Below are 25109 nucleotides of genomic sequence, written 5' to 3' on the forward strand. Positions count from 1 at the left end.
CATATTAAACCTTTTTTTTTTTGCACAGGTAAACCCAGCAGTAAACTTTAAAAAAATCCTAGATTTTGGACTGGCACAGTTTGTGACCCTCACTTTAACTACAGTATTGAGAGAAAAGACTCTTTCAAATTGGATCTGTATAGAAGGTGAAGATGCACTTCTGAAAAGCAATTAAACCTTTATTCACTTCACTTCCTCAGTATTCACTTCTGTTGGCTGAAGGAGACACTTAATAGCTCTGTTTGAAACAACTTTCTGTCTCTGCCATCCTACAGGGTGATTGCATCCACACACGGATGCTTTCTGCAACAGCTTCAGCGCTGTTTCTTACTTAACTCCCTGCTTTATCCTGGCACCTATTTATTTATTAAAGCCACAAAGTGATTCCGCCTCCGGAGCTGGCATTTGCTGCTTACCCGCCCCCAAGGAGTTAACTGGTTTTATTGCATAATCTGTTTAACATTCTGGATGAATAGGAAATGAACCCCCCCCCACCTCGTACAATATGTTTGTGCACTTTAAATTGCAGTTCGTTGCGGCTGCGTGCGAGCCCCACGCCGCCTGACATGCCGTGACTCTGCGTGTATGTTTGGGTGTCTGCATGCATGCGTGCAGGCAACTTGCCTCGTTGCAGCTCTGCTTATGCTACTGTGATTGCGTGTGTGTGTGCGTGTAGGAGAAGAGAGCAGAGAGAGAAGGCGAGAGAGCCTGCACGGTTACGTTTGTAGGAAGTACCGGCAGCAGTTGCAAAGTGTGAAAGCAAACTCTGCCACCTCTTGGATCACTCCGAGTGGACAGACCACCCCCCATAATGCCAACTTTCGATGAGGTTTTAAAAGAAGCTGGGGAATTTGGAAGATTCCAAAAGCGAGTCTTTTTCCTCCTTTGCCAGACAGGCATAACTTTTTCCTTCCTGTTTGCTAGTGTGGTTTTTCTTGGGCAGGCACCAGAGAATTATTGGTGCAGGATCCCTGGGGCAGCTGAGCTGAGCGAAAGATGCAGATGGACGCTCGAAGAGGAACGCAACTTTACGGTGCTGCCCCTGCAGCTGGCGAACGGGTCGTCGAGGGGGCAGTGCGAGAGGCTGGACACGGCATGGGACACCTCCACCAGCTGCGCCAACTTCCTCGCCCACTACGGCAACCGCAGCGCCGGCAGCCTGCCGCTGACCGCATGCCGCGATAACTGGGTGTATGAGCAGCCCCACTCGTCCGTCGTCAGCGAGGTAAGGAGAATGCCTGTCTCTGATCAGCGGCTGGCATGGGATTGTGACAGTAAAATGGGATTGCCACTGCAGGACACAGGGAAGAGTCATTGCTTTGGTGACTGTTTTGTCTTACCTAATGTATTGCTTTCCATGCCCCAGCAAATTGGGAGAATGACTGTGACTAAGTGTCAGCATCAAACTTTTAGGGAAAGGTGAGCTAATCTGCAGGATGCCCGATTTATACTGCCTCTCCCAAACCGAACACCCCAAGCAGAGATGGCTCCGTTGCTAGAGGAACGTCGAGATAAAATAGAGAGTCCTTGCAACTGATGCTTCTGGTGACCAGTTAGGGCCAGCGACTTTGGGGGTGCAAATCAGCTGACCACCCCAAATGTTACTGGTTGGCACCACTTGATGATCTGGATGAGCTGTGTATGTGTTAACACGTTCTTTTTGTTTACAGTAGTAACCATTTAGACCTGCAGGTAACAAAGAACCGATGGCTGACTGCCCCCTGACTTCTGAGAGGAGACAGTAGAGAGAGTTGTGCTTTCTAAAGAAAAAAACCCACACATTTTTCTCCAAAGTTGCCATTCATCTGTCCCTGAAATGCCATAGTTAGGGAACTGCAGGCTGGCTGTTACTGCTAGTGGTAAGCGCTGGCAAATGTCGTGGCTTTTTATTAGGCTGCTAAAGGCCATTTAAAACGCTTTCCTAGGAGATCCTCTGTGTAATCTGTAATCATGCAGTGGATGTGCTGTGGTCTGGCTCCAACACACAGTCTGCCCTCTAAAAGCGTGTATTTTAAGGTCATCCTGACAATAACTGTCTTCAACACAGTGCTGTAAGTGCATTTAGAGAGATGAGGTAGCAAATAATCAAGGAGTACTGCAAAATGTGTCAAAGCAATTGTGTGCTCTGGCTCCTGCTTGTCCCATGAGCATCCCACCGTGGGTTTTGACTAGGTGCTTGAGTTGGAGCTGTGCCCTCTGAAATTGCAGATGAGGGCACAGCACGCAAAGCCCTGAGCAAACACCGAACAGAAAGTGGTGCCTGTCCTGACCTTTCAGCTCACCTTTCTTCCCCGTCCAGCCGGGACTCCTGGATCTGCTCAGAGGTTTCAGGGTCTTTGGAGCAGGAGCTTTGTGCCCTGAGCACTGCACTCATACTGAGCAGCTTTCGCCGGGGTTTATGCTTGTGAAAAGAGAAATAAGAGCAATCAACTGGTCCTAGAGCAAAGCTTTGGAACTGATTTTGTGTAAAATCACTGAAATGGAGGCTGCTCTGATGGCTGTGAGCGATACACAGGGAGTGGGTGTCAAACTTTGGTCCCTGGGAATGACGTATCTCTACCTCTGTTGGTTGTCGCAGCCAGGGGCTAGATGGGCTGGGAAAATTAACACTGCTCAGGAGCTGCAGCCTGGCTCAGGAGTGAACCACAGGAACAGGCAGCAGCAGGAAGATTACCCTGCTGCTGCTGGTGTAATTTTGGTGGAAAGTTCAGAAGATATTGGTCATGGTATCTTTCATCCCTGGTATATCTGTGCTAGCCATTCCCCTCAGAGATTAAAAATGAAAATAAGGAGATTCCATTTCTTTTCTTATTCCATTTGTTATTTTTAGCTCTTTAGCCTTGCTGTAGCTGAACCCAAGTAAGCTTTGTCCAGAAAATTGTGCTCAGAGTCCATTTATGGCAGCAGCTTGTGTATCTAGTGAAGCCACTCTGATTTTCTGGCAGCACTGAGCCACAGGATACAGTTCACAGAAAATGAAACCAGTGTTTGCGTTACAGCAATAAATAGGAGTGAAAGGTTGGACGTTTTTCTGGTGAACACCTTGTCAAGCTGCACCTTGTTTGAAGATCTGATTTAATTGAGTCATGATTTGTTAGAGCCTCAGGTGAACGAGAGGAAACTAGATTAAATCGTCTTTGCTGGGTGTACAATGTGTTAATGCATGTTCCCCACATGTCCTGGGAAAAAACTCCAGGGCCGTGGAGGGGAGAAGGGATCAAGGGATACCCGAGAAAGCACCTGTGCTCCCAAAGGCATACATTGCCAAAGCCAAAAAGTAATGGCCTGTGAGCAGCGCTGTCTTTCCCCCGTGCCAAGCAGCAGGTCCCATCCTCAGTGCCACCGCCGTACCTAGCGAGGCTCTGGCTGGCAGGGGGCAGCACGTGTCGGGCTGGCAGGGCGCTGGACTGCAACCCGTGGCCCTTGCCTTCTGTCCCCAGTTTTGTACCTTGCTTGCCAGATAGACCACATCCCATGGAGGCTTGGTGTCTCCATGTGAAAAGGAAGCAAATGGCACACGCAGCCTCACTCAATTGCTTTGAGATCAGGTAATAAAAGGAGCTCAATAGTTTCCTCTCATTCACCTGAGGCTCTAACAAATCATGACTCAGTTAAAGCAGATATGTGCTCTGTTTAATCAGATCACCAAACATGTCTTTTCCTTTTCTCAAGTGCCTACTTGCAAATGCTTCATTTTGTGTGTGTGTGTGTGCGTGCGCGTGTGAAGAAACACGCTTTGTTTCTTTCAACTTCTGGCACTTTGTGTCTGGCCGAATCACCAGTGGAAAAGGCCACAGAGATGAAGTCAAAAGGATGAGTTATATGATAATCTGAAGAACACATGTTCAGGATGAGAGAGAAAGAAAAGTCAGAGATGTTGAAGGAGTTCTTGCAGGCTTATGGTAAACACAGAACTGGTGTGGATTTGCTGCGTGGAGGGGGAGGAATCAGGCAAATACAAGCATGTAAAGCCTTTGCTAAGCCAAGATGCCATCTCACAGAGCAGGTCTGGCAGCTTAGCCTCAAGATATTGCAATCATTTCTGAGTACCCCGAAGTTGCTAAAGCATATAACTGGAGGGACTGATTTATGATGAATTGTGAAATGAATGATATTGCAGTACCTGACTTCATATTTCTACATGACTGGACCATGCCACTTGCTGCATTCCATGTCATCCTAGATAGCTGTCTTCTGCAGAGTTTCACAATAGCGTCAGCAGAAGGAAGCAGCAGAAAAAGGGGGGATGTCATCTGAAAAAAAGCTCCCTCTGCTTTGTAAGCAGTACCTGAGGTGCGTGCCGCAGCACGCACTGCTGTGGGAGCCCTTCGGTCTCAGTGCTGGGGTACAGCCAGCGTTGGGGGAACATACCAGGTGTTTCCTCCTTCAGCATCTGAGAAGAAGAGCAAAATCTATTAAGAAATCATTATAGGAACAGCATTTGGCAAAGCCAGTTAACTAGGTCACAGGCAAGAGAGCAGTGCTAGAGATTCCCTTGTAAAAGCTTTTCTGATGTCCGATGGGCTCTGAGAGCAGACCCCCCACTTCTGCACCTACACATCTAACAGTCTCTGTGCTCCACTGTTTTGGGTCAGGCTTATCCGTGAGGGCAGACTGGAGGAGGTGTTATCCGTGAATGCGACGTGAACAGTCCAGCGCTGGCAGTGCCTGAATTAGCCTTGAGCAAAATGGAGCTGGGATGACTTAAAGGTTTAAAGATATCAGCAAAGGCCTCTTCTATGGTGTGAAACTTGGCAGTGACTCTACTGATGCAATGGCATCATAGGTGGTGAATTTGAGGAATGGGCATAGGTCCAGTGCAAATAGTCTCTCATTTAATTTGGTGTGCCTTGTGTAGCTCCATCCGAAACTGGAAGAGGTTTCGCTACATGCGTCAGTAGTGGGATCGGAATCAAGTGGCTTCTCAGATTTTGTTTGGAGAGGGAGGCTGAGGAGGTAATTACTGAGCTAAGTTCATTCCTGATTCACGCCAGCTGACGTAATCTGAAATAATGCTGGACGTAGCAGGTAGCTGGCACTTCTCTAGAGGGAAGGCTGACCCACAGTAGCACTTCTCACAGGGTGCAGAGGGCAGGAAAGGCCAGTGTTTCTGCTCCACAGATGGAGAAAGTGGAAAAGCAGGGGTGCTCAGGGCTCTGACATGGCAGACTCATGCTGGCCTGGAGGGAACCCAAGTCACCCTGAACTGAAAATCCTGCTTCCTACCCTCTCCTTCTGGGTGATCTTTTGATGTCTAACACGGAACATCTCCCTGGCAGGACGTATCACAACGTTTGTAGGAAATAAGCTTTTGAATCCACTGCACTTTCTTTTGATCAAAACTGGCCTGATCATTTTAAGAGCTCTAGCAGAGGGACATACCCACAATATGTGAAAGTCAATAAAACTAATTTCCTCAGAAACCTGTGCTGAAGACTGGGTCTTTCACCTTTAATGCTGCTGGGCTTTGGTGCTGCGTACTTCAGTCCCAGTGGAGAAAATCTAGCACTCTGCAAAAGGGTGGCTGATAATAGCTTGCAAAGTGATAGTCGTTTGATTCGAACATTTTTAACAATGATGACTCCTAGAGGCATGTGAATGAATTACAATCACATTGTCAGATTGAATAGCATGTGGTGGATTAAAGGGAGAGAGAAAAGTCTGCCGGTTCATCAGCTGCAGCACAGCTGACATATTTGGGATTTACTAGCAGCTTTTATTGGCAGGAGATTAGCAGAAGGGCCTGATTCCAATATGCCCTGTCTGCAGCAAGTCTTTACGCTATAGATGATGTCATTTCAAGACCTGGCAACAATTTATGGCCAAAGTGTGAGGTCTGAGGTGGACAAAATCATCTGAACATATTATCCTATTGCACCTGCTGCCAGTAAATCTTCTGTTCCTCTCCTTGCCAGCTGTTTCGGAAAATAAAAGCTAGCCAACATTTGCAGAGAGACCTGTAAGCAATGCAATAATGTTTCTCTCATAGTTTTTACAGTGACTTAGAGCAGGGGAGAATTCAGCAGTCAAGCTCAGGCTGGAGAAAGAGCAGCTGCTCCTTTTACTCTCTCCCTCCAAGACAATAAGCAATGCAGTTCTCCTTCAAAGCACTGATCTAGTTTGTTGATTGTCATTGGCTTGGCAGCACCCTGCCTTATTCCCACCAGCATGATGGGATTAATAGTAAGCAGTGGAGGGAATGGGAAAAAGGGTAGACAGAAGAGCAGAATGCAGCAATCACTAAGTTTCTTATGAAATGCTAAGCTTTCGTCATATGAAACAGGCTGGAGCCCCTCCTTGCATGGGTTACATCACTGGGGCTACGTTTCTCTCGCTGGAATTGTGCTAACTAGTACTTGCTGAGGGTTCAGGCTTTGGTTTTTCTTACTGTTTTTTCAACAGCTGCTATTTTCTCCCCTTTAGGAGATGATGAGTTTCTCCACCTCCGTCTTGCTTTGGCCATGGGGAGAGATAAGAGAAGGACAGAAAAGGTTTTCTCCCCTAGAAAGCTTGATGAGCCTGTGTGATTCAAGCGGCAGGGGTACCAAGGATGCCAGCTCGGCCTTGGAGCTGGCACAGGACAATGCACATGACAGAAACACTGCAACGCTTTTAAAGCCATAGCTACTACTGAGGTCCTTGTGTCACAGTGCCCTGGGGACAAAGTAAAGGCTAATGGTCTGTCTTGCTAAGTGCTCAGCTTGAAGCAAGGCATGGAAAAGGACAATGTCCTTGCTTAGTCCCTTTAGCACTCTACTTCAACAGAAAGAAAAAAAAAAAGGTCATTTCTCCCTTTCCACTGCATGCTTTTGAAGAGGAGTTTGTTGCATTAAGTATGTGTGAAGATACCAGTTTGACAGCCCAGAAAGAAGGGAGATGATTTGCCTGGCAACAGATAAGGAGCGTGCAACAACAGTAGCAATCTCTCCAAATTTCCTTAAACAATGAACATTTCCGTAAGCATTTTGTCACTGGGAGTAAAAATATAAACCAACCTCTGCTTGTGCACTCATCTGGATGCCACCTAGAATGCGTGTGTGTGGCGGGGGAGAGTTTAATACTCTGTTGGTGCTGGGCTGGTGGGCCACTGTAGCACTTGTTGGCCTGTAGAACTTATCGACTAAAGAGTTTCATCCATCATTTTAAATTTGGTTGTGATAGGCAATAGAACGCTTCCAAACTTCTACTCAGAGGTGCTACATTTTGAAGATTTTTTTAGTGGCGCTTTGTCATTTAAAGCAATGCATTTCTGCAGCAAAAGACCTTCTAAGGTATCTTGGTACATGCTCTGTGGAACTACTGTAATTCCCTAGGGGGTTTTCATTTTAATGCTCAAGCCTCTAGTGGGTGGGAAGACATTCATCATGAAAATGTTCTTCTAAGCTGGCTATTTCTGGCTGCCCGTACTGCAAGGCTGCTGGGATAGAAGGTTCCTACTCTCAGTCTGTTAAGGATATCATGGAGGAGGATGTCCTAATGGAGCTGGTCCCTGCTACCTGCCTCCTCTGTTTGCAGCACCTAATTTTTTCCTAAGATGACAGTTTGCTACCAAAGCTGAAAGGAAGGGAATGCAGATTTGAAATGTTCATCAGTTTGGGCTACACAACTGTTTTTAGTCCTCTCCCTAAACAGAAAGAGAAAACAGTTCAGGCATATGATGCTTTTTATCTTGCATTGGATAGAGGCTGTGCAGGTGAGCATAGCATTGAACACCCAGAGAAGCTGCAGTGCTGTGTGGTGTGCACGCACTCGTACAGGGAGGGTGTAGCTGAGAGCATGGCAGTGTGGAGAAAGAGGACTTGTCCTTGCCTGGAGCTAGCCAGCCTGGGCAAGCTCACCCATGTGATGATTGCAATGAGGAGCCAGTTAGCTAGGCTTTAACAAGCACTAGATGTAGACAGGACTATAAAGTTCAATGAACAGGGATGAGTTGGAATGGGAGCTCAAAAACTTAAGACTTTCCTTTCCTATTCCACATCCTTCCACCTATACCATAATAAATGTTTCAGCAATTAAATTTCAAGTCTGTGGAGGAACAGGGACTGAACAGGAACATAGTGACATTCCCTTTCTGCTCTGTTGTCCTGGATGAGCTTAGTTAAGCCAGGCAGTTCAAGTGAAATGGGAAGTATTCACTTCACAGTGCAGCCACGCAGTGAGGACACTGCCTGTGGACAGAGACACCCACAAATGCACTGGAGGACTGAAAGGTAAACCGTGTTGACTCCAATGTCTCCCATATGTTTCTCCAAAAGGTGTCCCGAGTTTTGCAGGCAGTGTGGGAATGCTGATGCAGCCATGGAGGTGAGGTTGCTCCCTCAGCTAGATCCCAGCTTGCCTAGGGTTGTATGATGCTGAGAAACGAGTCATCGGCCTCACGTTTCTTGTGCAGTTTAATTTCAGTTGGGGTGAGCTACAGCTCGTCTTCCATAGAGGTGCCAAACTGAAGAGTTCAGAAAGAAAAAAATGAAAACCAAAGTCAGTCAGCTGTGGTCTAGTCAGATAGAGGGCCCTAGATTTTTTGATTCTTGATGTTACCGACTTTGGAAACCAAGGAGGATCACAAGAGGGTAGTCTATGACATTTAAAGACCAGACGTTGTGATTTTTTTGGTGCGTTATGAGAAGACTGTGTACTTTCAGGGAATAGGATCTCCTATTACTCACTGGGGGAAATGGTTGCTGACAGGCTCTCCTTCTCCTTGATGTCACTGGAAATTTATATGGCAATGCCCCTGGCCAGTGCTTCACAATTTGAACTGCAGCTGCCTGTGTATAGACAGTCTGCGTGGCAGGAGCACAAACATCATCCCAGGCCCGGATGAGGAAATGGCCCTTGCAGAAGCAGAGATGAGGTGGCACTCTTCTCCCTTTTTGTGGAGGCTGCTAACAAGGGATGGGAGATGTTTTGGTGGAGTGTCGTATCGGAGGACTCCTGGCTAACTGGGAACAGATTGAAATCCTGCATAAACAGGTGCCAATGCTTTTCCTCTAAGCTATAGAGATGGGGAAAACTATCAGGTACAACCAAACCGGATCATATTTGAACAAGTAGTGCAGGTCTGATAGATCACTTAGATGGGGAAAAAATTTCTGTGCTGTCTGTAATTCTCTTGTAAAGGTTACATTCTCTTTTAAAGGTTTTGTTTGTAAATAAAAAGCAAGACATTAACAGGGTGATCATTTACGTGTTAGATGCTATGTCAAACAGAAAAGGTTCGAGAACACTTGTCTGTATCAGAAGTTATTTAAATATATAGAAAGGAACAAAGTGCAGAACTAATATAGGAGTGTGCAGGTTAACATAACTGAGCTCTTCAGAACAAAAATCAGCGTTTCTTAGAAGTAATCTATCTTTTCCTATTTCCCAGAATATTTAAAATATTTGACTATATCATTAGCCAAGAGCTAGTTTTAGCTGTCACCTGAATCTTCTGAGATGGATGCGAAGATGAAAGAGTGTTCGCCAGAAAGCATGTTTTTCTCTCTTTGTTTCTGGCATGCATTCTCTTGCCCTCTTTTGTGACGGCTTATTCACTTATTCACTTCCTGTTTATAGTAAAGAGGGATCAAATTGTTTAAAAAATATATACTTTGAAAAGAATCACAAGTTTCAGCTTTCAAGACAAGGACCTGCAGCTGCTGCTGGAGCAGGCCCCCGCACACTGCTCTGTGCTGGCTGGCTGCTTTCCTTGACACCGCTCCAGTGGTGCCTGGTGCCAAAGGCCCATCAGTACCCCTGAGCTTGCAGAGTTGGGGCATGCTTTTATTCTTCCACTGACACAGCGAAGCTCTGCAGCTCGTCTGAATCACAGCACTGAAAACTGGTGAGTCAGTGAGTCTCCTGCAAGAGTGTGTTGGAAACATAATATGCTGTTGCAAAAGTTCATATTAAATAGTGTCCAGTGCTGGAATACACATGCAGGTTGAAGCTGGCCTCTGCCAGACTCCATAGCTGTAAATGGTTTTGGGAAAAGAGGTGATACCTGGAGCAGGGAAAATACCCTCAGCCTGGTGAGAACAGAGGGCAGATAGAAGCCCTGCCAGAGAGGAGAGACTGGAAAGTCAGTAATGGCCAGAGATGCCGTGGAGATACTCAAAGCCTCACTGGACAAGGCCCAGAGCAAACAGGTCCAGCTGTGAATTTGGACCTCAGCCTAAAGCAGATCCTGCTTTGAGTGGGGGTTTGATCCAGAGGCCTCCAGAGGTCACGTCTCACCTAAATTATTGTATTATTCTAGGAGGTAGGGGCAGCAGCAGGAGGAAGCCCTAAGCAACACTTCACTCTATATTTGCAAACACCGAATGCAAGTCACTGAAACAGCTCGTTCTGAAGCAAATTTTCCATTTGGGCTGTGTTTGGCCCCCCATGTCTGCCGCAGGAAAATACAATGGTGTTTTTATAGTACAGAACAGTCTGTAGTCAGCAGAATCCTCCTAGGAGATCCAGGAAAGATGCCTGGGAAAAGTCAGTTTGCTGTTTAAGCACAGCCCAGCTAGCTTTGAAGCGATCAGTGGGAAATGGTGTGAAATAACAGAGCATTTTGTAAAACAACCCAGAGTTGTTACCCACCCAGCAGAGTACAAAGTCTCCCCTGCTGGCACCCACCTGACCCAAAGCCCAGAAGGAAGTGTGCAGCTACGCAGCAGGATGGGTGAGGGGAAAGGGAGAGCTGCACTCTGCTCTGGGGTCGGGCAAAGCAGTCGCTGCATTGCACAAAAAAATTGGCAGCTGTATTGCCACCATGCCCAGCCTGGGCAGTGTCTGGGGACCTGCACCGACCGCGTGGCCTGGGGTGTTTCTGGGTCAGCATGGCTCAGACCATGTCAGAGAGATTTCCTTGAGCTCATGTGAAACCCCTCTCCCTGTTTGTCCTCGCTGCCTATCTCTTTGTGTAATTATTTCCTGTTCAATTATACTTCAACAGCATGCTTTTGAAGACAGTATTTTCTCATACCTAGCTTTTCACCCTCTGGAAAGCTGTATTTCCCTGTTCAGTTAGCTTAAGAGCCTAACCCTCACCAGAGAGAGCGCTAACCAGTGCTAATGTCCCGAGTAATTGCATTGGCTTCTAAACTCTTCTTTTAGTGGGTGTGCTCATGAAAAAACTCTGCTTTCAAAAGCTGCATGTTTTGATACTATTTCACAGAGTTGTCACAGTTTCAGAAAGCAAAAGGTTTAAGCAGTCTTTGAAGTCTAAAACTACTGCTCCTTGTTCAGACTCTTCTAGCAAGGCATTGCAATAGCCAGTGAGTATGACAACTGAGAACAGGTTTTATTCCTCTCAGAAGTTAGTATTTCTGCAGGTGCTGGTCAAGATTTACAGAAGCAAAAGCTAGATGCAACGGCCTCACCTGCGCTAAGGTGGCTGCTTGGGCCCCCTGGAATTATGAGGTTGACGTCAAAACTATGACATTTTTAAAGTAAGTGGGGGACAAGTATCCGTCAGGTTGGGGACTTACAGGTTTACTAGCCAAGTTTTTCTTCAGAATTGTGAGAGCTGGAAGCTGCAGTTCTCAGTCACAAAATTCCCAGACTTGTGGCTTCAAGAAAGGAAGAAAAAACAAACACAAACCCACATACCCAGACTTCCAATAAAATCATCGTAACTAACAACAATGATTCCGTTGTGGTTACTATCAGTGATTCTGATAGTGCCAATACTATATTTGACACCAGAAGAAGGAGTTTTCATTTTTAAAAGGAAAGAATAGCTTAAAGAATGGGTATGAATGGCAGCTGTGTGGGGTTTCAAATATTAAACCATCAGGCTTCTCATTTAGGTACCTAAATATACATTTAGGAATGTAACTTTCTATTCTTGGGTTCAGATCTGGGTTCAGTTAAATCTAAGTCTGGGTGCCTGGTGTATTTGTTGCGTGTGCACCTCTGTTCACTGGACATTAAAGCAGACAAATGGCTGACAATAAAATTCAGGCTCACGGTACTATATTTTAAAATATGGAGAAATGTGAATGGCAGAAAAGGCTTTTAATCTCTCTAAATACCCATGAGGCCACCCCTTCCAAGTGCAGTGTTTGAGCACCGTTACTGACGTGTATCCTGTATATGTGAGAATGAATGCATCACACGTGTGCCTCAGGAACCAGTACCATGTTAGCGACAAAATAATTTGTTACAGCTCACAGATGAAAGTGAAAAGGTCTTTTTAGGGTAAATGATAGAAACTGCTGTTATCTATGACTTCCCTTTCTCCTGAACCCACGTTACTCCTAAGGTTATCCAAGGTATGGACCAAAACTCGCTGAATCTGGAACTTGGCAGGCAGCAGTTGGTATTTATTTATTTTCAAAGAGCCTTTAAAGTGATTTCCAAAGACATACCGTCTGGATAACAAATTTATTTTTAGTTTCATTCTATTTTTTCTTCTTAGTCTCTTTCTCTTCCTCCCTCTCCACCACTACCCCCTTTCCTCCATCCCTGCCCATCCCCATCCCCAACCCTGTTAATGAATTCTTCAGGCATGCACCAATGTAATGTCTTGCTAGGCAATTAGAGCTACCGAAGTATAAGGAATAAAAGAGTCTGGGAAAGCTATAGCAACAAAGTGCATTTGTCATATGTCTGAAGTTGATCTGAGATGTGTTTTCAGTTTCCTCAGAGGCTACATGTTTTTGCTTTTGTCCAAGAAACACTAAAAAAAATTAAACCATTTCTATAAGCTGATATTTTCATTGGCTATAGCTGTGTGCCCTTATTCTGCACTAAACAAAGTCATGGCTTTGCCTTGACAACAGATTTAACCTTATTATGTTTGGTTTGCAAAACAGCAATTTGTTGTCCATATCTGGGCAACTGATGTACAAAACATAGCATCCTTTTGGCAAGAAGAAGCTCTTCTGCAATCTCAGTAATAGCTTGAGAGTGCTGAAACTTTTTAGGGCTGTGCTTCCCCAGTTTCTCCCCTTGCCTTGCTTTGCCTTGCCTTCTCCTTCCTGTCTCCTTCTCCTTCCCTTCCCCTCCCTTTTCTTCCCTTCCGCTCCCTTTTCTTTCCCCTTCCCTCATCCCCCATCCCCATCCCCATCCTTTACACTTTCAAAAATGGTTTGCTCTGAGGATCTGGGGGTGTTTATACCTCTTCCTTGTTCCCACAGTATAACCTTGTGTGTGGCAATGCCTGGATGCTAGATCTAACGCAGGCTATCCTCAACCTGGGATTTCTGGCCGGTGCATTCACTCTAGGCTACGCTGCAGACAGGTAAAGTATAAGCGCTACTATCCTTTGGCTCTTGTGGAGACTGAGTCACTAGTAACGTGAGTTGCGATAAGCACGCGTGAGCGCTTTGGAGGCTTAATTCACTCTGGATAAACTTGTTAATGAAACCCAGCTAATGTAGTCTTCACTTCCTTTTGGGCTGGAAACTACGTGCAATAGTACTTCCTGATCCTTTTTGGACTTTAAAAAATCATGAAAAGAGCCTTTCTTGTGGTTTCCAGTGTTTTCTGTGCACATCTGAACCCAGGAAGGGCAGAAGGACTTAGAAATGAAAAGAAAGCATTCAGAGGACTTTTCTGGATTGGTGTTTACTGGAGGACTTTTAATAGGGACCGTTGATGAAGAAAGCAGCTACTTGGGGAAAGAAGGAAGGAGCTCAGTATGGTAACTCTCTCCGTTCACACAGCGGACTCATGTGCTGACCACCAAGGTCATAGCTCCAGTCAGTCTTTCACTTTGTTAGAACTGGGTGACTACTAGTGAAAAAATGTGGTGATATTCAGCCTTGAGATGAGGACTTGCCCCAGAGCAAGGAACGCCAATAAGGTCTATCTTGCCCTTAGAATGAAGGAGGGAGCCTGGTTTGTACTTTGTGTTGATGGTTAATGGTAGGCAACCTATCTCACTGCCTGAGAGCACCACTGGCAATTTCACTGGCAGAGCATATTTCTTCAGTCCATAAAATACGTCCTTTTTGCCAATTTTATTTTATTTTTTTTTGTGATATATATAATAGTGATAATAGTAATATCTTCAAGTATGATTTCTTCGGAGGCAGGAATGCTTGCACAATTTCTAGAACGTCATCTCCGATAACAAATTTTGAGCTAGCAAACAAAACCACTTGCAAGAAAAGTTTGATTTTTCTAAGGGTGATAGTCATCTGCTGGAGGTAAAAGAGATCTCATGACACTGGTTAACTTAAAACATCACAGCTCAGTGTCTGACTGGGCACTTGTAATACTAGTACCTCAAGACTGTGTAAGAGTAGAAATAGTACAACTACTTATTAAAATAAAATAATGTCTAGAAGAGTACATATGCATTAAGCATAATACAACAACAGTACACCAATGTCGTATGTGATAGCACTAGGGAAATGTGTTTCATTAGACCCTTGTGTCCTTGACAGCAGCTGAAAGCTCTAATTTTTAGCAATTTTAGCAGCTCTAATGTTTTGTCCCATAGAAATCATTTACACGAACCTTTTTGAGAAGGATAATCACAAAGTATTCTTTGAAATTCTTTTTGGCAAGATAAACAGCTACAACAGTTTTCACAGTCTCTTCTGAACAGCAGAAGACAGTTTAATCGAAATGGAAATTCTAGTTTTGTTCTAAGGACACTTTGCTATGAAGATACAGGGAAGGGACTGGGGTTTTTCTTTTTCAGAATTAAGAGTTCATCTTGGGCACACCTATTAATAATGGTTCTGTTCACTGGAAAATGAGACTCATGAATACATAAAGCAGGTTTAAAAACCAGGTGATCTTAAGCCTAAACAAAGCATTGGAAAAGTAGATGGAGTAATTAAAGAAGAAATGGCTTACCCTTACAGAGCTGACTGGAATTACAGCTGACTCATTTGTGAAAACAGAAATCCCCAACAAAAGTTCTCCTTGTTTCAATTGGGTCAGAATTCTGAACTGTAACATTTGTGCTGTTAGTTTAGCTACTAAAGGAATTAAAAACTACTTCCTAAAATAAAAGGGGGCCTGTCCTCATCAGCAGTTTTAAAATTAGCGAGATAAAGGCAGTGATAATTACCGTAGAGAAAACAGTCCCATATCCTAAAAGCATGACTTACCAAGCTTCAGGCAGCCTCCTTTTGGAACAAGGTAAATATCAGAAAGACACTTTTGAATCTCGCATTGAAATAAAATGCCAGGAAAAAAGCTTTCTTTGTGGCCTTTAATAATTTTCAATTTCTTTCCCTTTTTCAACAGATACGGCAGAATCCTCATTTATCTTCTTTCCTGCCTTGGTGTTGGGATATGTGGTATAATAGTTGCATTTGCACCAAACTTTACTGTATTTTTGATCTTCCGTTTTCTCCAAGGTGTGTTTGGCAAGGGAACCTGGATGACATGCTATGTGATCGGTGAGAACTGCTGTCTTCTTTGTTTTCTGTTTAGGAAAAGTGAGGGATGGTGATCAACATGCCTGGCTAGGTCTGCTCTTGAAAATAAATTTTTCTTGTAACAAAGTGCCGACCCTGAGATTGGCAGGCAGTGAACAACCCAAGCCCATCCTATTTCATGCTTTTATTATCCAAGACAAGGTGGTTGTAGGCACATTGCCACTTTGAGGCATCCCTAGTTGAGGCTAACGCCTGAGCCAAATGTTTGGGGAGACGCTTGTTGGCCTGTGTCTGAACCATGCCAGCAGCCCTTCCAGTAGCTAAACAGTATATGGAGTGTTTTTTCTCTACCTGGTAATATTTGCTAATTTACTAGTAATGAGGGGGCCTCTTAGCGTGGCAGCAAGTGCAAACTTTCCATGATGTTCACTACAGCTGCGAGGTGGAAATGACCAGCATTGTATACGCCTGCCTGATTTTGTTGGATCCCATGGGGAGGAGTGAGGAATAAATACTGCCTGAGGAAGGACTAAAAAGAAAGAATTGTCTTTCAGAACTATCTAAATTCTCCTTTGATACTCCCCCACAGTACACAAACATGCCTGTGTGCAGCTGGCCGTAGGCAGTACAGTAACAATGCAACATTTTCTGTTGATGCTAAATGAAATCTTTTATGAATGTCTAATCTACGGACTTGGATGGAGAGGAGTGAGGTACTTACAGAAGAAATATAAATAATTACAAGGTGGAGAAGTGGACTCTGTGTATATAAAGGTTTCCTTATTATATAGAGATTTCCACACTGGCCAACATCTACTGAGCAAGCCAAGAACCAAACAGGATATCCTAACAGGCACATTGTTTATTTTGGCAGAATTTGAATAACTTCCAGAGGTGCTCACAGGAGTCAACTGTGTTTCTGCATTGGGAGAACAGACACTTGGATGACTGCACTTCATTCTTTAGCAGGGAGGCTTTGCTTAGTGCCAGACTGGACATATTGTACACCAGGATCCATATTAGGATTATCATTTCCTGAAAAGGGAAAGGGAAGGAAATGTTTTTTATAAATAGTATCAAATCAGCAGAGATCCAGACTCTTTGATAGGTGATGTAGCCATGGCCCAGTGATGGCAAACCCCTCATAACAAGCTTACTTTTCATGAGAAAAGGGTACTGTTACGACATCTTGAATGACTGCCAGGCTCAGAAAGGGAAGCTTTCCAGTTCCCTTCTAGAACATGAAGTGGCATGGTGTTAAGAAGGCCATCCTCCTAAGGAGGGCATGTCAGATTTACTTAAAAAGAAAATCAATCCTTCAATAATCTGTGACAATCCAAAACGCGGTGAGAACTTTATTATGTAGTGAAGAAATCTGGATCATCCCTGTAGTATGTGAAGGCTGTAATGCTTTTAAATTGCTGAGTATAGTAGGTGTGTGAGAGCACTACTGAAATGAGACATAAGCAGTTACAGCGAGATTTAGGAATCCCATAGTGACCTAGGTGCAGTCTCGCTTCATGCAGACTCTGGTCTAGCCCTGGCACTATCTAAAGCCCAGAAACACCTTAGTTTTCTGGGCAGAGTTTCACTGCTGAGCAGCTCAGGTCCAAGGTTTGGGGAGAGGGTCCACAGTCTGTTTTCCCCCACACTTCCAAGCATATGCCGTAATTTTAAATTGAAAAGAGAACTGAACATAGATCTTATCCTAAAACTTTGGCAAGTGCTGTAACTACCAGAATATTTTATGACAGACCAATTATTTCCTCAAAATAGCCAAGTTTCAAAAGAAAGGAGGTCTTCTTTGTTCATTTTTGTAGTACTCGGAATACATAACTTTAGGAAAAGGTTCAGGGATAAGACCTCCTGAGGGAAAGTGTATTTCTGCAGCCCTAAGCAAGGTGTCAAATCTTGGAGAGGGCAAGGCCACATGGCACACTGCACTCCTGCGACTCCTCTTCTGAGACACCTAACTCTTGGCATGCGAAAGGCAGACAGCGTGGTGGTCATTTTGGGGGCTGAGTGGCAAAAGGTTAGAGGATACTATGTCTAAATCCTCTCAGGGACCTTCTCCTACACCCTGGGACCACACAGAGTATCTTAACGTATTTTAAGAAGAGCATACAGGTCATTGCTTTGGCTGCACAGGAGAATGTGAAACACCTCCCCAGCTACTGACCTGGGCTTCAGCACAACCAGCCACCCCAAGAACCTGTCTGGCATTTACGCTCAACCCAGGTCTTAACGAGCCAATGCAGAGGCAGCTGTCCTTAGGCAATAAGGTTACCTGGCTGCTATGCAGACGTGATGAGCAGTCAATGAAAATAGTAGCACTGACAGCTGGAATGAACCACTGTTACTTGTTTCCTCTAGTAAAATTTTTAAAAATGTTTCTGTGTATTAGAAATCAAGGTAAAACGCTCTGCTTGACAGTGACTTGACATTGCCAGTTTAGATAGCATTGATAGGTTTGAAACAAACCAAAGGAAGCGCTTCTTCACGCGCTGCTCATTTCGACTCTGGATCTCACAGCCATAGGATATTGCTTGAAGTATGGGCTTTTTTGAGTTTCAGAAGAAATTAGACATGTTCTAATTAAAAAAAATCCAGCAAGGGATTAAAAATGGGTATGTTTGTACTACTAAATAAAACAGTCTGGGAATGATTCTTTGGCTCTCAAGGCAACCAGGATGGTATGGCTAAACTCTCCTCTCCACAGCAGCCTTGTCCAAAGTACCTGCTGGGAGCAGCTCTGTCCTGGTGATCCCCTGCTCTGGAGCGTGAGCCAAAACTGTACCAGGGAGAGTGATAACAATTTACTAAAGCTCTGGCTCAGGAATTTTCTGTGTTACAGCCCAAAGGAGCATGGGTGAGTGGATGGGGAAGTACTACCCATGCTTGCCCTGGCCAGCTTGGTGAAAGGTTTATGCTGCTATAGACAGGATAATGGGCTAGACGGAATTGTGATCTGATACAGGACTATTGTTCCTTTTGCTCCTGCAGCTGATATTTTTCTTTTGAGTAAGTTTTCTTTCTGTATTGTTTATTTTGGGTTTCTGTCTGTTCAGTGACGGAGATCGTTGGTTCTGACCAGCGGATCGTTGGGATCGTGATACAAATATTCTTCACCCTGGGAATTATGATTCTCCCTGGAATTGCATACTGGGTTCCCAACTGGCAGGGTATCCAGCTGGCCATTTCACTGCCCAACTTCCTTTTCCTGCTCTACTACTGGTAACAATGCAGTTGTTGTTCTTGTTATTATTTATTGACAGTGCTATTATAGCACCTTAAGACCCAAGCTATGGACCCAAGTCTCCAGTGTGCAAAATGGTGTAGATTAGCAAGAAGATACTTGTGTCCTTATTGATTTTGTTGCTTTTAACTGTTTTAAGTGAATCAAAGACACATGTTACGTTTATTTTTCTGCCCAGTGCATGCTTCTCACAACAGCCAGGGCAGGTACTTCACAGAACCGTGCTCTGCTCCTGGTTAGCCCAGTGCTGCCTGTTGACCTATGTGACTTTCCCAAAGTGTTTTTGTGTCAGACATGGACTTCACCTTTACGTCTAATTACACACTCAGTGCAAGCCTGATTTTGCTCCACAGGTCACTATGGGCACCATGGCTAATAGGAAAGCAGAGCACTGTGTCCCAGTGACCATCCCCGTGGGCTGAATCCAAAGAAGTTAAGCCACGTACCCTCTTCTTACACATTCTACCATTTCCTTACACAATGTCTGTCATGCATTTTTAAATTGTGAATCATCTTCATCACAGGCTCAGTATACACCAAAGCACCAATCAGTAGTAGTGCTAAGTATTCAGTTTACAGAGTATGTTGACATTTGAGCATGTGTGTGTATGTCTACACCTAGAAGTTTCCTGGCCTACCTATTTGAGTTCCACATGTGTTTACTATTGACTTTCATTAGTTCTTTGCTGTTTTGCAGGCATCATCCTATTTGCTTGTCAGTTATTGTACTTTTGACTTCCACTGTGCAGATAATAGTTAGACTTCTTATTCTTCAGCTTTGCAGACTATTGGTATATCCTATTTTCTCCTTTCTTGCCCACAAGAATGAAATATCTTACAGAGCAAGTTGGAGACTGAAAAGGCAGTCCGCAAAAGAGTTTCTGTCTCCCAAAAGCTGAAAAATTAGTTCCTTGGGTGTAAAAACAGACAAAAGGCAAAGGACTTACTTTGGTTTACTGATGACATTAATGGGCAAAACCCCTATTAATGTGTTCTATGTTCTTACAGGGCAGTTCCTGAATCTCCACGCTGGCTCCTGACACGCAAAAAGAGAGAGAAGGCATTAAAGATCATGCACGACATTGCAAAACACAATGGGAAATATCTCTCACCCCATTACTCAGAGGTACTATCATCTGTTTAAGCCAGGGCTTTTTTCTGAACTCTTAAACTTTCAAACATTCAGTGCTGTGAAAATGCATTCTTTTTGCGTGATGGATAACCCTTTTGAAGTGTCACTTCAGAGCGAGATTGTCTGTCCCATATCAGCTTTGTTAATTGCAAGCAGATACAAGTGAGTTGGCTGGAAAAGCATGGGCTGAAAAGCGGGTTTTGCAAAACAATATACCAAGTCTTTCCCTGCAACACTTTCTTTAAAGACTTATAGGACAAATCTGAAAATAGTGTGAGGGCCACTAGCTGCAGTTAGAACTGTCAGAGCGAGCGAAGGTGTCAGGACCTGCTTCCCACGGCTCTCTTGCTAGAACCTCCTTCTACATCCCAATGCAAAGATGTAGGAGAAAATCTGAATTTAAATATAAATTTTCTGCCATCCTAATAGGGGGAAAAATATGCCCCCAAATTCAAAATAGGGAATGCACTGTCTGAGGTCACTATTTACAAAATAGGAGGATATATGTTAGAATTGCAGTCCTTTGCCAAGTGGTCTTGAAAGAGCTGAAAAGACTGATGCATTTCAAACGACAGTGTCGGGTCATTACACTGTTTTACATGGTCTTGTTCTGTGTCTAGTAGCACTGCCTGCCTTTAGACTATGTTTGGTCCTACGGTCAAATGATAACAGCAGATGCGGATGGGATTACTTTTTCTTAACAAACTAGCTCTGAAGCCCAAATGCTAGCAATTATTTGAAATAAGGAAAGCATCTGCAAATTACCAGCAGACTGCAGTGCAGAGGTAGCATACTGAATATATTAAGAGTATTTCAGACTGTTATTTTCATATTGAAAAGAAACTGCTTCTGGAAAATGTCTGCTTATCGGTACAGTGCATATACATATGTTTTTATATATATAAAAATGTGATTAACATGAGTGACTTCTACATAGATTTTTCACTGAGGCTAGAGGTAACAACTTTGGGATGGCAATGTGTGGAGAGGACTGATGTGTCCCACCACTTCGTGAAGGGACAGCATGACATATGTGCTTTGTAAAGAGTAGCTGGCAAGCTGGGGTCCCACAGGTCGATATCTTTCCTAGTTCTTTCTCATTGCTCTTTAGCAAGGGACAACCTGGGAATTTAAACCAGCTCATCTGAAAAAGTGGAATGTTGTACCAAAATCCTACAGTGTACTTCTGGATGCAACCCAAGCAGTAACGACTAGCACTCTGTTCTTTCCACATCGGGTAGCTTTTCTGAAATACACATGATTTTATTTATCTGGTAAGACACAGGGTCTGTAAACCAGCCACCCAGCCTAAGCAGCTCTGTTTATTCAAGACCATTCCTGCTATAAAATTAGTCCTTGCATGACGTATACACGAGAGGAGGTATGTGACAAGAGAAGAAATATAGAAATGGCCAGTTGATTTATACCAATATTCTATTACCTTTACACTTTATTAAGTGCACGTTAATGACAGTTAATGACAGTTCTGACAGGTTAAAGTTCACACAACATGTTACGTAGAGAAGCTGGGCCCTAACCTATGTTATACTTCTTAGGATATTTGACTCTGGGCTAATAATTTTGCAAAGTCAAAACTACATGCATCAACAGAGAGGAGGATACTGAAACATACATTTCTATAGCCAGCTGCTTTATTTATATGCAATCTGTTTAACTACCATACTGTTGCTGCAGTGGAGTTTCTCTGCATATTGTGTTACTCAGGGGAGCAGGTGAAGGTTAATGATGAGGAGAGGGGCTGTCAGGGAAAAAGTTGTATATAACTTTCTTCACCAATAAACAGGATATACAAGATAAGATCGTGGTAGATTGGTAAAGCAATATGATAGAAGGGGTTTTTTTATGAGCAGTAAGAGGCTAGGCCAGCAGCTAGTGAGCTATTTACCAATGAATGTCAAGGAGTCTCTGTGATATGAGCCAAAGTTAGGAAATCTCACCTTCAGCTGTCCCACAAAACAGAATGAGCATTGCTAGCCCCACTGGAATAGCATCTTAGGCTAGGAGAACAGCAGACTGCAACCATCGAGAGAGAAACAAACAGAAAAGACTGACTGAAGAGGAAGACTAGGCTAAATCTGTTCATTGTTTTTGCCTGGGGACAGATATGTCCGTGGGAGTCCTCTTTCCTGGTGAGCATTACCTGGTGCTGCCTGTGGCCTGAGACACGTAAGGGGATCGGTGTGTTACTGCAGGTCTCCCTTCACGTTCAGCCCTGCATTCCTAGACCCACTTCCCCTCAGCATTTTCAAAGCCTCCTGTTGGAGCAGAGACTTGTGTCTTTCTCTACTTCTTTTTTATAAGTTATATTTCATTTTTTTTCAGAAATTTTCTTGCTAGTGACCTTAAGCCATTCACAGCTGCAGGTGCTGCACAGCTGCTGATTAACCTCCACACATCCAGATCCATGCTGGATCTATTCCTGGGACCTTTTCAACATCCAGCGTCTGTCATCCTTGGTGCTGTGCCCAGAGGAGAGAGAACATCTCCAAGAAGTGTGTTAGTAGGGGATCAAGTGTATTTCTCACATTAACTGACGTCAGAATTTGCTTTTACATAACTGTCTCCTCCATAATTTCAAGCACAGTGGTATATGTGTAGAGAGACAGCGAGAAGTGAGAGACATTATCCGGCAATACTTTGGGCTAGGGCTTTCAAACATATCTGTAACAACTGCGTTGGCCAAGTCTCTTACGTGGCTCTGGATGTAACAGCCTTGCATTTTTCTTGGCACACAGAAAGAACAGATGACCTTTTTATGAAAACAGATAAACTTTTGCTTCTTTTGCTCTATCACATGGGTACAATTCAGCTCTGTCCAAAACTCACTAAATGTGTTGTAAATTATAACACTCTTTCTTCCAGTTGCTCATAATTATCGTGGCGTGTATTTTTTCAAGCAAATTTTGTCATTCTTAGTCTCTGTCCAAAAGGGGAATGAGCTGTGACCAGCTGAGTAAGAACTACTTCTTGAGAGGGTCATGAAACAAAATAAAACCTCTGTTTATACATATATACTTATAGTAAATATATTAACTTTCATACATATATATTGCATGAATGGATATACTTTCCTGTGCAGCATTAAGCATGTGCAGAATTCTGTGTCTGTGCTATGAGGAATCTTTTGAAATTGTTGCAGAAAAAAGCGAGATATAGATTGATGGGGATAAAAATGTGAGGGAAGTTAGTTAAAAAACTTTCTCCAGGGTTTGCAGATAGCACATCTTTGGAAAGATGGGCTCTGTAGCTGAATTTTTGACTCTACTGAAATGAATAACAAAGCTTTCTTTAACATCAAGTAGCAAAGAAAGGACTTTTCTTCCCCACAAAGAGTTGACTTTCCACAGCAATTTTTTTTGTTCATCCATAAAAAATTCTCAGTCACCTTTGGCATTATTATGACCTTATTAAAACATACAAATATATGTTAGCAAGTATGCTGAGTTCATCTTTGCCTTTGGAGGACTTAAAACCATATTGGCACAAGGTCACAACTGGTGACTGGCAGCCTGCTTTTATAAACAAAGTCATGACAGCTTTATAACCATATAATGAATGAGTGCAAAAGCAATTCAAAAACCCAGTAACCTCAGCTGGCCCTACAAAGGGCTCTGGCACACAGCAGGTGGGGCAGCATTTTGAAGAAGACTTCTAACTCTGGTTACAGAAGAAAAGCAGGAGGGAATAAAAAGGAAGTTCAAACAAATGTGGAATTTCTCTGCCCACTTATAAGGTCTCGTGGCTCTCAGTTATGAAAAAAAGTCATGCTTAAATACATCCAGCCTAATCTTACTGAAAAACATCTGTGCTATCTTATGGTGCGAAAAACAAGTACAGAACAAATGTGGTGGACCTAGCCCTGGCTGAGCTGAGGAGACCCTGCGGCAGTGCTTTTGGCTCTACCCGTTGTCTCACTGCTGATCTGCGTGTTCCTGTGTGCTTCTCTTTCCGAAACCTGCACCTCCCCATAGGCCAGGAGCCTCTCCTTGGGCTCCTTGCAGGAGGTCCCTTCTGCAGGCAGCAGATGCTGTAGTTACAGAGGAGGGTTTCTTCCTCTTGAGTGGGCGACTCTCAGTTCTCTGAGAGTCAAAACAGTCAGGTTGCCTGAAATCCTCCTCAAAACAGCATCTTTTCTACAATGTCTTTGAGAATCGATGGAAATCTCAGTCGTGACTGTCGTTTAGGGCTGACTCCTGGTTTGTCTCTGCCTCAACCTATCCATACCTTCTCTTCCTCATCTTCCTCATCTGCAAAATGGGCATGTGAACAAAAGGGCTACCATTTGTCTCAGACCCCAGGATATATCCCAGCATTTTGTCTCTGCAAATAACCGACAAAGATGGAGAGAAGTCTTGGGCAGGAGTAGTATGATCCTTTCCCGGATATATTGTCCCAGTCTTTGACACCTGACAGACTTGGGAAACCCCTAAGGCAGAGCTAACTTTTGGCCCTTCACAGTTGAAATCTACTGGTCAAGTTAGCCGCCAGCAATAAGTCTAACGCCATTTTGACCTCAATGATATTCTGGCTTCACCAAATCCCATGGTAACGAATTCCAAAATGCAGTCTCAGGCTGGGTGGAGAGCTTGTCCTTTTCTGTTATTGTTAAGCCTTCTGGCTAGTAATTTCATTGAATGCCTGACTGCAACTATATTGAAGGAAATTATAAACATCAAACAACAGATTTAACATACTTAGCCAGTATGAGGGTCATTTTTTTGTTTATTCATGCTTTTCAGGATTTTTAGCTGTTTCAGGGTAAGCCATGTTCAGCATAATGCTTTAAGTCCATCTGACTTTCACTGGTTAAAAGTTCTGTGAAACCCAAGTCCCTTCATAGATCTATTTTTCCTCTCGTTTCTTTTTTCTTCCTGCTGTCCAGCTGTCTCAGCAGCAACATTCCCAAGCCCATTGCTTTTTACTCATCCCTTTTATCACACTGCTTCCCCCATCCCCATCGCTTTGCCCTTCCTGTGACAGTTTGCTTCTTTCTGCTGGTCTTTGGTCACAGGCAGTTCTGCTCCGAGTGACCATGACATGACAAAGTGCATTTATCGTCTTTCAAGGAATTCCAGATCAACTTCTCTCAGTTTACAACGAGGAAATTATTTTTCCATTCTCAAGAAGACCCAGAGATCAAGTTTTGGAATTTTTTCCTGATTTTTGCACCATCATTATTAAGAAGTGACAATAGCTGTATCGAATTACAAGTTATTTCCCATAATTGCATACCATTCCGGAGTGCTAAAAGCAGCAAACTGGGTGATAAACACCTTTGCTCATTTGACTGGAATATAGCTGAGCATTATGTTTACTTAGAAACTCTGTTCCAGTGCCTGTCTAACTCTTGACAGCTGATTCTGCTGCTTGCTTTTCTCCTTAG

General features: G+C 43.7%; 1 protein-coding gene across 2 annotated transcripts in view; it reads left to right on the forward strand.

The window, feature by feature from the left end:
• Window positions 1–532: 532 nt before the first annotated feature.
• SLC22A3 (solute carrier family 22 member 3) overlaps window positions 533–25109 on the forward strand; it is a 35161-nt gene continuing 10584 nt past the window's right edge. Inside the window, exons 1-5 of one of the 2 annotated variants that reach the window (XM_009688364.2) lie at window positions 533–1225; window positions 13116–13219; window positions 15184–15338; window positions 18386–18551; window positions 19582–19699. In XM_009688364.2, the coding sequence (XP_009686659.2) occupies window positions 812–1225; window positions 13116–13219; window positions 15184–15338; window positions 18386–18551; window positions 19582–19699 (957 nt within the window). In that variant the 5' untranslated portion in view covers window positions 533–811. The remainder of the gene's footprint in view (window positions 1226–13115; window positions 13220–15183; window positions 15339–18385; window positions 18552–19581; window positions 19700–25109) is intronic. The other variant, XM_068938901.1, reaches the window with a different exon arrangement.

Source organism: Struthio camelus, chromosome 3 (genome assembly GCF_040807025.1).
Source record: "Struthio camelus isolate bStrCam1 chromosome 3, bStrCam1.hap1, whole genome shotgun sequence".
Taxonomy (NCBI): domain Eukaryota; kingdom Metazoa; phylum Chordata; class Aves; order Struthioniformes; family Struthionidae; genus Struthio; species Struthio camelus.